Source organism: Heptranchias perlo, chromosome 17 (assembly GCF_035084215.1).
Source record: "Heptranchias perlo isolate sHepPer1 chromosome 17, sHepPer1.hap1, whole genome shotgun sequence".
Classification (NCBI taxonomy): domain Eukaryota; kingdom Metazoa; phylum Chordata; class Chondrichthyes; order Hexanchiformes; family Hexanchidae; genus Heptranchias; species Heptranchias perlo.
The window spans coordinates 369,531-382,872 of NC_090341.1; the positions used below are offsets into that span (position 1 = coordinate 369,531).

The 13,342-nt window shown below is 45.3% G+C and overlaps 1 protein-coding gene across 3 annotated transcripts in view; it reads left to right on the forward strand.

The window, feature by feature from the left end:
- Positions 1 to 13,342, forward strand: part of LOC137333952 (scm-like with four MBT domains protein 1) — a 103,651-nt gene that overhangs the window by 12,114 nt on the left and 78,195 nt on the right. For all 3 annotated transcript variants that reach the window (XM_067998303.1, XM_067998305.1, XM_067998304.1), the window contains one exon: positions 5,068 to 5,156. In XM_067998303.1, the coding sequence (XP_067854404.1) occupies positions 5,068 to 5,156 (89 nt within the window). The remainder of the gene's footprint in view (positions 1 to 5,067; positions 5,157 to 13,342) is intronic.

Consider the following 13,342-nt stretch of genomic DNA (forward strand, 5'->3'; position numbering starts at 1 on the left):
TAAGCCTGTTCTTTTAATCTAATACTATCCTTAACTTCTTTAGTTATCCACGGATGGATTACTTTTCCCATGGAGCTTTTAATCCTCAATGTAATGTATATTTGTTTAGAATTATGAATTTTTAAAAAATACGTTTGCCATTGCTTATGTACCGTCATATCCTTTAATCTAATTTCCCAATTAACCTTAGCTAGCTCACCCCTCATATCTATGTAGTTGGCTTAATTTAAGTTTAAGACTCTAGTTTTTGACTTAAGTATGTCACTCTCAAACTCAATGTGAAATTCTATCATTATGATCACTCTTCCAGTCAGAAATGGGGGAAATTATAATGGGGAACAAAGAAATGGCAGAACAATTAACACATACTTTGGTTCTGTCTTCACAAAGGAGAACACAAATAACCTGCCAGAAATGTTAGGGAACCAAGGGTCTAGTGAGAGGGAGGAACTGAAGGAAACCAGTATTAGTTTTTAAAAAAATAGTGCTAGGGAAATTAATGGGGCTAAAGGCTGACAAATCCCCAGGGCCTGATAATCTACATCCCAGAGTACTAAAGGAAGTGGCCCTGGAAATAGTGGATGCATTGGTGATCATCTTCCAAAATTCTATAGACTCTGGAACAGTTCCCACAGATTGGAGGGTGGCAAATGTAACCCCACTATTTAAAAAAGGAGGGAGAGAAAAAACAGGGAATTACAGACCAGTTAGCCTAACATCAGTAGTGGGGAAAATGCTAGAGTCTATTATAAAAGATGTGATAACAGAACACTTGGAGGGCATTAACGGGATTGGACAAAGTCAGCATGGGTTTATGAAAGGGAAATCATGCTTAACAAATCTACTGGAGTTTTTTGAGGATGTAACTAGTAGAATAGATAGGGGAGAACCAGTGGATGTGGTGTATTTGGATTTTCAGAAGGCTTTTGATAAGGTCTCACACAAGAGGTTAGTGTGCAAAATTAAAGCACATGGGATTGGAGGGAATATACTGGCATGGATTGAGAATTGGTTAACAGACAGGAAACAGAGAGTAGGAATAAATGGGTCTTTTTCCAGGTGGCAGGCAGTGACTAGTGGGGTACCGCAGGGATCAGTGCTTGGGCCCCAGCTATTCACAATATATATCAATGATTTGGATGAGGGAACTAAGTGTAACATTTCCAAGTTTTTAGACGACACAAAGCTGGGGTGGAATGTGAGCTGTGAGGAGGAGGACAAGTTGGGTGAGTGGGCAAGAACATGGCAGATGCAGTATAACGTGGATAAATGTGAGGTTATCCACTTTGGTTGTAAAAACAGAAAGGTAGATTATTATCTGAATGGAGATAGATTGGGAAAAGGGGAGGTGCAACGAGACCTGTGTGTCCTTGTACACCAGTCGCTGAAAGCGAGCATTCAGGTGCAGCAAGCAGTTAGGAAGGTGAATGGTATGTTGGCCTTCATTGCAAGAGGATTTGAGTACAGGAGCAGGGATGTCTTACTACAGTTATACAGGGCCTTGGTGAGACCACATCTGGAGTATTGTGTGCAGTTTTGGTCTCCTTATCTGAGGAAGGATGTCCTTGCCATGGAGGGAGTGCAATGAAGGTTTACCAGACTGATTCCTGGGATGACAGGACTGACGTATGAGGAGAGATTGGGTCGACTAGGCCTATATTCACTAGAGTTTAGAAGAATGAGAGGTGATCTCATCGAAACATATGAAATTCTAACAGGACTAGACAGACTAGATGCAGGGAGGATGTTCCCTATGGCTGGGGAGTCCAGAACCAGGGGTCACAGTCTCGGGATACGGGGTATGCCATTTAGAACCGAGATGAGGAGAAATTTCTTCACTCAGAGGGTGGTGAACCTGTGGAATTCTCTACCACAGAAGGCAGTGGAGGCCAAGTCATTAGATGTATTCAAGAAGGAGATAGATATATTTCTTAATGCTAAAGGGATCAAGGGATATGGGGAAAAAGCGGGAACAGGGTACTGAGTTAGACGATCAGCCATGATCATTTTGAATGGCGGAGCAGGCCCGAAGGGCCGAATGGCCTACTCTTTCTCCTGTTTTCTATGCTTCCCCAGAGGATCCTTAACTGTGAGATTACTAATTAACCGTGTCTCATTACACAGTACAAGATCTAAAATAACCTGTTCCCTGGTTGATTCCACGACATATTGTTCTAGGAAACTGTCTCGAATGCATTTTATGAACTCGTCCTACAAACTAGTTCTGCCAATTTGATTTGTCCAGTCTATATGAAGATTAAAGACCCCCATGATTGTTGCATTACCTTTGTTACAAGCTCCTCTTATTTCTTGATTAATACTCTGTCCAACAGTATAACTATTGTTAGGGGGCCTATAAACTACTTCCACCAGTGTTTTCTGCCCCTTGGTATTTCTTCTTTCCACCCAGACTGATTTACTTCCTGATCTTCCGAGCCATGTCTCAGTAATGGCTACTAGATCAAAAAAAATAGATCAAACCCATTTATCTCTATTTGTGCCATTAATTTGTCTATCTTGTTATGAATGCTTCATGCATCCAGATAAAGCGCCTTTAAGTTTTCTTTTTTTTACTATTTTTCCCTGATTTGACCTTATTCACTGATGTACGCTGAGCCTTCCTGACACACTCTGCTTATCTTTACCCAAGTCGCTACACTGCTCTATGACCTTGACTTTTCTCTTTAGATTTATAAATTTGCCCTTACCTGAACCCTCCCTCCCCCACCCCGCCCACTTTTAGTTTAAAGCCCTATCTACTGCCCTAGTTATTCGATTCGTCAGGACACTGGTCCCAGCCTGGTTTAAGTGGAGCCCGTCACAATTGAACAGCTCCCTCTTTTCCCAGTACTGATGCCAGTGCCCCATGAATCGAAACCCCTGACTCCCACATCACTCTTTGAGCCACCCATTTAACTCTCTGATCTGTTTGACCCTATACCAATTTGCACGTGGCTCAGGTAGTAATCTAGAGATTATTACCTTTGAGGTTCTGCTTATTAATTTGGACCCTAGCTCCTCAAACTCCCTCAGCAGAACCTCATTCCTAGTTCTACCTGTGTTGTTGGTTCCTACGTGGACCACGACAACTGGATCCTCCCCCTTATGCTCCAAGTTCTTCTCCAGCCACGAGGAGACCGGGCAGGCAACACAGCCTTTGGAACTCCCGGTCGTGGCTGTGGAGAGCAGTATCTAACCCTCTGACCATACTGTCCCCTACCACTACCACATTCCTTTTTAATCCCCCCACTTGAATGGCCTCCTGTGCCACATGCCATAGTCAGTTTGCTCATTCTCCCTGATGTCTTTGCTCTCATCTACACAGGTAACGAGTACCTCGTACCTGTTGGACAAGGTCAAGGGCTGAGGCTCCTCCGTCACTGCATTCTGGGTCCCCATACCTGCCTGACTCACAGTCACCATCCTCCTGTCCCTGACCACTGACCAAATCTAAACTATCATCTAATTTAAGGGGTGTGACCGCTTCCTGGATCAAAGTGTCCAGGTAACTCTTTCCCCCCACCCCCAATGCATCGCAATGTCTGCAACTCGGACTCCAGCTCAACAACTCTGAGCCGAAGTTCCTCGAGCTGCAGATACTTACTGCAGATGTGGTTACTCGGGATCTCGCTGGTCTCCACCAGCTCCCAGATGCTGCAGTTGGCACACACCACCTGCCCTGCCATCCTTATCTAACCTTGTTTTATATATTTAATTAGTTAAAGTTTTTATTCACTCAATATTTTTAGTTTTATTAACTAATTAGTTTATCTACTTCAAGTTATTAATTTAATAAAGTACTAGTTATAGTTTCCCAGCCCTTAGTTTAGACCACTGCCCTAACTTAGAGAGCAAAAAAAAGATAATACTCACCAACTGATCACCTACCTGCTGTTCTGTGACGTCACTTTTTGACTTTTTTCGATTTCCTAGGTCTGCTCCTGCTCTCTCCACTCCCGCCCTACGTGTGGGCCGCTCGCCTCTCACACCCAGGTCCGCTCCTGCTCTCTCCGTCCCCGCCCTACGTGTGGGCCGCTCGCCTCTCACACCCAGGTCCGCTCCTGCTCTCTCCTCTCCCGCCCTACGTGTGGGCCGCTCGCCTCTCACACCCAGGTCCGCTCCTGCTCTCTCCACTCCCGCTCTATGTGTGGGCCGCTCGCCTCTCACACCCAGGTCCGCTCCTGCTCTCTCCACTCCCGCTCTATGTGTGGGCCGCTCGCCTCTCACACCCAGGTCCGCTCCTGCTCTCTCCGTCCCCGCTCTATGTGTGGGCCGCTCGCCTCTCACACCCAGGTCCGCTCCTGCTCTCTCCGTCCCCGCTCTATGTGTGGGCCGCTCGCCTCTCACACTCAGGTCCGCTCCTGCTCTCTCCACTCCCGCTCTATGTGTGGGCCGCTCGCCTCTCACACCCAGGTCCGCTCCTGCTCTCTCCACTCCCGCTCTATGTGTGGGCCGCTCGCCTCTCACACCCAGGTCCGCTCCTGCTCTCTCCATCCCCGCTCTATGTGTGGGCCGCTCGCCTCTCACACCCAGGTCCGCTCCTGCTCTCTCCGTCCCCGCTCTATGTGTGGGCCGCTCGCCTCTCACACCCAGGTCTGCTCCTGCTCTCTCCGTCCCCGCTCTATGTGTGGGCCGCTCGCCTCTCACACCCAGGTCTGCTCCTGCTCTCTCCACTCCCGCTCTATGTGTGGGCCGCTCGCCTCTCACACCCAGGTCAGCTCCTGCTCTCTCCACTCCCGCTCTATGTGTGGGCTGCTCGCCTCTCACACCCAGGTCCGCTCCTGCTCTCTCCTCTCCCGCTCTATGTGTGGGCCGCTCACCTCTCACACCCAGGTCCGCTCCTGCTCTCTCCGTCCCCGCTTTATGTGTGGGCCGCTCGCCTCTCACACCCAGGTCCGCTCCTGCTCTCTCCGTCCCCGCTTTATGTGTGGGCTGCTCGCCTCTCGGACCCAGGAGACGAGCGGCCCACACAGAAAAATGAAATTAATGGTGATTCTGTGTCTAAAAATGTACCGAATCTTTGAAAAAGGCTCTGATTTCAATTTATTTCTTGTTCCTTTCCTGCAGCAATTAGAGAACGAATTTTGGACTGGCAAAACTTTCTGATTCACACTGTCGAAGGAGCATGCAGTGCCCCAGCGAACCTGCTGGAGGGAGTAAGTACTCCAACTTCACCATACATTGAATCCTGATAAACCTGATGTAGTACTGGAGTAGAGCAAACTGATAAACCTGATGTAGTACTGGAGTAGAGCAAACTGATAAACCTGGTGTAGTACTGGAGTAGAGCAAACTGATAAACCTGGTGTAGTACTGGAGTAGAGCAAACTGATAAACCTGGTGTAGTACTGGAGTAGAGCAAACTGATAAACCTGGTGTAGTACTGGAGTAGAGCAAACTGATAAACCTGTAAGTGTAGTGAACAATGAGGAGGATAGTGATCGACTTCAAGAGGATATGGACAGGTTGGTGGAATGGGCAGACATGTGGCAGATAAAATTTAATGCAGAAAAATGTGAAGTGATACATTTTGGTAGGAAGAATGAGAAGAGTTAATATAAACTAAATGGCACAATTCTAAAAGGGCTACATGAACAGAGAGATCTGGGTGTCTATGTACACAAATCATTGAAGGTGGCAGGCAGGTTGAGAAAGTGATTTTAAAAAAAGCATATGGGATCTTGGACTTTATAAATAGAGGCAGAGAGTGAAAAAGCAAGGAAGTCATGATGAACCTTTATAAAACACTGGTTTGGCCACAACTGGAGTATTGTGTCCCGTTCCGGGCACCGCAGTTTAGGAAAGATGTGAAGGCCTTAGAGAGGGTGCAGAAGAGGTTTACTAGAATGATTCCAGGAATGAGGGACTTTAGTTACGTGGATAGACTGGAGAAGCTGGGATTGTTCTCCTTCGAACAGAGAAGGTTGAGAGGAGATTTGATAGAGGTATTCAAAATCATGACGGGTCGAGACAGAGTAGATAGAGAGAAACTGTTCCCATTGGTGGAAGGGTCAAGAACCAGAGGACATAGATTTAAGGTGATTGGCAAAAGAACCAAAGGTGACATGAGGAAAAACATTTTAACACAGCGAGTGGTTAGGATCTGGAATGCACTGCCTGAGGGGGTGGTGGAGGCAGATTCAATCATGGCCTTCAAAAGGGAACTGGATAAGTACTTGAAAGGAAAAAATTTGCAAGGCTACGGGGAAAGGGCGGGGGAATAGGACTAACTGGATTGGTCTTGCATCGAGCCGCACGGACTCGATGGGCCTTTCTATGATTCTATTATTGGAGTAGACCAAACTGATAAATCTGGTGTATTATTGGAGTAGAGTCCATGGTGTATGGGTTGGGAAGATACTCCTTTACTGATCACTGCTCTTATGTAACTTTGCACAATAAAGGAGTTTTTCTCACAGTTAGTGCTGACAATTAAGCCACAAATTCATAGAGTCATAGAGTGATACATCGCAGAAGGAGGCCATTCGGCCCATCGTGCCTATGGCGGCTCTTTGAAAGAGCTATCCAATTAGTCCCACTCCCCTGCTCTTTCCCCATAGCCCTACAAATGTTTCGAGTTAAATTATTTATCCAGTTCTCTTTTGAAAGTTACTGAACCTGCTTCTACTGCCCTTTCAGACAGTGCATTCCAGATCATCACATCTCGCTGTGTAAAAATTTTTTTTCCTGCTGAAGCCTCTGGTTCTTTTACCCTAAATCTGTATCCTCTGGTTGCCGACTCTTCTGCCATTGGAAACAGTTTTTCTTTATTATCTATCAAAACCCTTCATGATTTTGAACACGTCTATCAAATCTGCCCTTAACTGTCTCTGCTCTAAGGAGAACAACCCCAGATTCTCTAGTCTTTACATACTTTGTACAGCACAGAAACAGGCCTCCACATGAGCCTCCTCCCTCCCTACTTCATCCAACCCTATCAGTATATCCTTCTATTCCTTTCTCCCTCATGTGTTTATCTAGCTTCCCCTTAAATGCAGCTATGCTATTCACCTCAACTACTCCTTGTGGTAGTGAGTTCCACATTTTAGCCACTCTCTGGGTAAAGAAGTTTCTCCCGAATTCCCTATTGGATTTATTAGTGACTATCTTATATTTATGGCCCATAGTTCTGGTCTCCCCCGCAAATGGAAACGTCTTCTCTACGCCTACCCTATCGAACCCTTTCATAATCTTAAAGAGCTCTATAAGGTCACTCCTCAGTCTTTTTTCTTGAGAAAAGAGCCCCAGCCTGCTCAACCTTTCCTGATATTTTATAACCTCTCAGTTCTGGTATAATCCTAGTAAATCTTTTTGCACCTTCTCCAGTGCCTCTATATCCTTTTTATAATTTGGAGACCAGAACTGTTCACAGTACGCCAAGTGTGGTCTTTTTTTAATTCATTCATGGGATGTGGGCGCCGCTGGCGAGGCCGGCATTTATTGCCCATCCCTAATTGTCCTTGAGAAGTTGGTGGTGAGCCGCCTTCTTGATCCACTGCAGTCCGTGTGGTGAAGATTCTCCCACAGTGCTGTTTAGGTAGGGAGTTCCAGGATTTTGACCCAGCGACGATGAAGGAACGGTGATATATTTCCAAGTCGGGATGGTGTGTGACGTGGACTTATTGAATGGCGGAGCAGGCTCGAGGGGCCGATTGGCCTACTCCTGCTCCTATTTCTTATGTTCTTATGTGGACGGGAATGTGCAGGTGGTGTTGTTTCAATGTGCCTGCTGCCCTTATCCTTCTAGGTGGTAGAGGTCGTGGGTTTGGGAGGTGCTGTCAAAGAAGCCTTGGCGAGTTGCTGCAGTGCATCCTGTGGCTGGTACACACTGCAGCCACAGTGCGCCAGTGCTGAAGGGAGTGAATGTTTAGGGTGCTGGATGGGGTGCCAGTCAAGCGGGATGCTTTGTCCTGGATGGTGTCGAGCTTCTTGCAGGTGAGCAGGTTATTGGTGAGTAAGTGCCACTTGATAGAACTGTCGACGACACCTTCCATCACTTTACTGATGATTGAGAGTAGACTGATGGGGCGGTAATTGGCCGGATTGGATTTGTCCTGCTTTTTGTGGACAGGACAAATCTGAGCCATTTTCCACATTGTTGGGTAGATGGCAGTGTTGTAGCTGTACTGGAACAGTTTGGCTAGAGGCGCGGCTAGTTCTGGAGCACAAGTCTTCGGCACTACAGCCAGGATGTTGTCGGGGCCCATAGCCTTTGCTGTATCCACTGCACTCAGCCGTTTCTTGATATCACGTGGAGTGAATCGAATTGGCTGAAGACTGGCTTCTGTGAACCAAGTTTCTATACAAGTTCAACATAACATCTCTGCTTTTCAATTCTGTCCCTCTAGAAATGACCCCCAGTGCTTGGTTTGCTATTTTTTATGCCCTTATTAACCTGCGCCGTTACTTTCAGTGATCTGTATATCTGTACCCCCAGATCCCTCTGCTCGTCCAGTCCGTTTAGACTCTTAAGGAGTGATTTTAAACCACAAGAACGGGCGGGTTGGGGCAGGTGGGTGTTGAAAATAGTTGTGTTTTTAGGTCACAACCAGAAAATTTTCAGACTTTGCATTGCCAGTGTGAAGCCTGTACTTTTACGCGCCGACGTTAAACCCGGAAATAAAGACGAGTTGCGGTCGCGACCCAAAAAACAACTATTTTCAACTCCCCGCCCCCAACCCACCCGTTCTTTGGGTTTAAAATCACCCCCTTATTGTCCAAGCAGTATGTGCCCCCCTTATTCTTCCTACCAAAATGTAATACCTCACACCTCTATATTGAAATTCATTTGCCAATTACACGTCCATTCTGCAAGTTTATTAATGTCTTTCTGTATTTTGTCCTCCTCGGTATTAACTATATCCCCCAATTTGGTGTCGTCCGCAAATTTTGAAATTGTGCTTACGCTTCCCGAGTCCAAGTTATTTATGTAAATAGTGAACAGCAGTGGTCCCAGCACCAATCCTTGTGGAACAGCACTTCCCAACTTTTGCTAGTCTGAGTAACTGCCTTTAACCCCTACTTTCTGTTTTCTGTTTTGTAGCCAGCTTGCTATCCATTCCGCTACTTGTCCCCTGATTCCACATACTCTGACCTTAGTCATGAGTCCACAATGCGGTACCTTATCAAAGGCCTTTTGAAAATCCAAATATATTAACGATTTGGAGGAGGGGACCGAGTGCAACATATCAAAATTTGCAGATGATACAAAGATGGGAGGGAAAGTAGAGAGTGAGGAGGACATAAAAAACCTGCAAGGGGATATAGACAGGCTGGGTGAGTGGGCGGAGATTTGGCAGATGCAATATAATATTGGAAAATGTGAGGTTATGCACTTTGGCAGGAAAAATCAGAGAGCAAGTTATTTTCTTAATGGCGAGAGACTGGAAAGTACTGCAGTACAAAGGGATCTGGGGGTCCTAGTGCAAGAAAATCAAAAAGTTGGTATGCAGGTGCAGCAGGTGATCAAGAAAGCCAACGGAATGTTGGCTTTTATTGCTAGGGGGATAGAATATAAAAACAGGGAGGTATTGCTGCAGTTATATAAGGTATTGGTGAGACCGCACCTGGAATACTGCGTACAGTTTTGGTCTCCATACTTAAGAAAAGACATACTTGCTCTCGAGGCAGTACAAAGAAGGTTCACTCGGTTAATCCCGGGGATGAGGGGGCGCACATATGAGGAGAGGTTGAGTAGATTGGGACTCTACTCATTGGAGTTCAGAAGAATGAGAGGCGATCTTATTGAAACATATAAGATTGTGAAGGGTCTTGATCGGGTGGATGCAGTAAGGATGTTCCCAAAGATGGGTGAAACTAGAACTAGGGGGCATAATCTTAGAATAAGGGGCTGCTCTTTCAAAACTGAGATGAGGAGAAACTTCTTCACTCAGAGGGTGGTGGGTCTGTGGAATTTGCTGCCCCAGGAAGCTGTGGAAGCTACATCATTAGATAAATTTAAAACAGAAATAGACAGTTTCCTAGAAGTAAAGGGAATTAGGGGTTATGGGGAGCGGGCAGGAAATTGGACATGAAGCTGAGTTCGGATCGGTCAATGCCCTGTGGGTGGCGGAGAGGGCCCAGGGGCTATGTGGCCGGGTCCTGCTCCGACTTCTTGTGTTCTTTAGATTTGTGGTTGGGATCAGATCAGCCATGATCTTATTGAATGGCGGAGCAGGCTCGAGGGGCCGATTGGCCTACTCCTGCTCCAATTTCTTATGTTCTTATGTACATCCACTGCATTACCCTTGTCTACTCTTTCTGTTACTTCAAAGAATTCAATAAGTTTGGTCAAGCATGACCTTCCCTTTTGAAATCCGTGCTGACTATTCTTTATTATATTTTCGGTTCCTAGATGGTTTTCCATTAAATCTTTGAGTAAAGATTCCGTTATCTTTCCTACCACCAATGTTAAACTAATTGACCTATGGTTCCCTGGTTTTGTTCTTTCTCCCTTTTTAAATATAGCTGTCCGCCAGTCCTCTGGCACTATTCCCTTTTCCAATGAATTTTTATATTTATGTATTAGTGCCTCTTCTGTCTTTTCCCTGACTTTTAATATGCATGGATGCAATCCATCTGGACCAGGGGTTTTATCCTCTCTAAGTTTGATTACTTTCTCAATTATCTTCCTCCTTTCTATCTTAAATGTCTCTGTATCTTCTAATAATGTCATGCCCACCATATTAGTCTCCCTGTTAAATACTGAGGCAAAATAATTATTAAATAGTAATGAAGAAAATAATGGCACTAAAGAGTGACAAATCCCCAGGACCAGATGGTTTCCATCCTGGGTTTTATAGGAAGTAGGTTAGAACATTGCAGATGCCCTCACTATAATCTTCAAAAGTTCTCTCGATTCAGAAACCGTTGCTTTAGTTTGGAAAATTGCACATGTCACTCTGCTATTTAAGAAAGGTGAGAGAGGGAGACCAGGGAATTATAGACCAGTTAGCCTAACATCTGTTGTCGGGAAATTACTAGAGTCTATAATGAAGGATAGAGTGACTGAACACCTTGAAAATTTTCAGCTGATCAGAGAGCCAGCATGGATTTGTAAAGGGTAGGTCATGCCTGAAGTAGTGGACAGGGGAATGTCTATGGATGTCATTTATATGGACTTCCAGAAGGCATTCGATAAAGTTCCTTGTAAGAGACTGTGAGCTAAAGTTGAAGCTCATGGAATTGAGGACAAATTAGGAAATTGGCTGAGTGGCAGGAGACAGAGAGTAAGGATAATAGGCAGGTACTCAAATTGCTTTACAAAGGGGAAGTCATGTCTGACAAATTTGCTTGAGTTCTTTGAGGATATAACGTACAGGGTGGATAAAGGGGAACCAGTGGACGTAGTGTATTTGGACTTCCAGAAGGCATTCGACAAGGTGCCACATAAAAGATTATTGCTCAAGATAAAGAATCACTGGATTGGGGGTAATATTCTGGCATGGGTGGAGGATTGGTTATCTAACAGGAAGCAGAGAGTTGGGATAAATGGTACATTCTCGGACTGGCAACCAGTAGCCAGTGGTGTTCCGCAGGGGTCGGTGCTGGGTCCCCAACTCTTTACAATCTATATTAATGATTTGGAGGAGGGGACCGAGTGTAACATATCAAAGTTTGCAGATGATACAAAGATGGGAGGGAAAGTAGAGAGTGAGGAGGACATAAAAAACCGACAAGGGGATATAGACAGGCTGGGTGAGTGGGCAGAGATTTGGCAGATGCAATACAATATTGGAAAATGTGAGGTTATGCACTTTGGCAGGAAAAATCAGAGAGCAAGTTATTATCTTAATGGCGAGAAACTGGAAAGTACTGCAGTTCAAAGGGATCTGGGGGTCCTAGTGCAAGAAAATCAAAAAGTTAGTTTGCAGGTGCAGCAGGTGATCAAGAAGGCCAATGGAATGTTGGCTTTTATTGCTAGGGGGATAGAATATAAAAACAGGGAGGTATTGCTGCAGTTATATAAGGTATTGGTGAGACCGCACCTGGAATACTGCATACAGTTTTGGTGTCCATACTTAAGAAAAGACATACTTGCTCTCGAGGCAGTACAAAGAAGGTTCACTCAGTTAATCCCGGGGATGAGGGGGCAGACATATGAGGAGAGGTTGAGTAGATTGGGACTCTACTCATTGGAGTTCAGAAGAATGAGAGGCGATCTTATTGAAACATATAAGATTGTGAAGGGGCTTGATCAGGTGGATGCGGTAAGGATGTTCCCAAGGATGGGTGAAACTAGAACTAGGGGGCATAATCTTAGAATAAGGGGCTGCTCTTTCAAAACTGAGATGAGGAGAAACTTCTTCACTCAGAGGGTAGTAGGTCTGTGGAATTTGCTGCCCCAGGAAGCTGTGGAAGCTACATCATTAGATAAATTAAAAACAGATATAGACAGTTTCCTAGAAGTAAAGGGAATAAGGGGTTACGGGGAGCGGGCAGGAAATTGGACATGAATTTAGATTTGAGATTAGGATCAGATCAGCCATGATCTTATTGAATGGCGGAGCAGGCTCGAGGGGCCGATTGGCCTACTCCTGCTCCTATTTCTTATGTTCTTATGTTCTTATTAGCAGGATGTGACTAGTGGTGCCTCACAGGGATTTGTGTCGTGGCCTCAACTATTCACTGCATTTATTAACAACTTACATGACGGGTTAGAGAGCCACATATCCAAGTTTGCCAATGACACAAAGATAGGCAGTAATGTAAGCAGTGTAGATGGAAACATGAAAATTACAAAGATATTAATAGATTTACTAGTATGGTTCCAGGGATGAAGGACTTCAGTTACGTGGATAGACTGGAGAAGTTTGGGTTCTTCTCCTTTAGAGCAGAGAATGTTGAGAGGAGATTTAATAGAGGTGCTCAAAATCATGAGAGATCGAGTCAGAGTAGATCGAGAGAAACTGTTCCAATTGGTAGAAGGATCGAGAACCGGAGAACATAGATTTAAGGTGATTGGCAAAAGGACCAAAGGTGAGATGAGGAAAAACTTTTTTAAGCAGCGAGTGGTTAGGATCTGGAATGCGCTGCCTGAAAGGGTGGTGGAGGCAGATTCAATCGTGGCTTTCAAAAGGGAATTGGATAAGTACTTGAAAGGAAAAAATTTGCAGGGCTATGGGGATAGGGTGGGGGAGTGAGACTAGCTGGATTGCTCTCGGAGAGCTGGCATGGGCTCGATGGCCCGAATGTGCTGTAACCATTCTATGATTCTAAGTGAATGGGCAAAACTGTGGCAACTGGATTTCACTGTAGGCAAGTGTGAGGTCATCCACTTTGGACCTAAAAAGTATAGATCAGAGTACTTTCTAAATGGTGAAAAGCTCAAAGCATTGGAGGT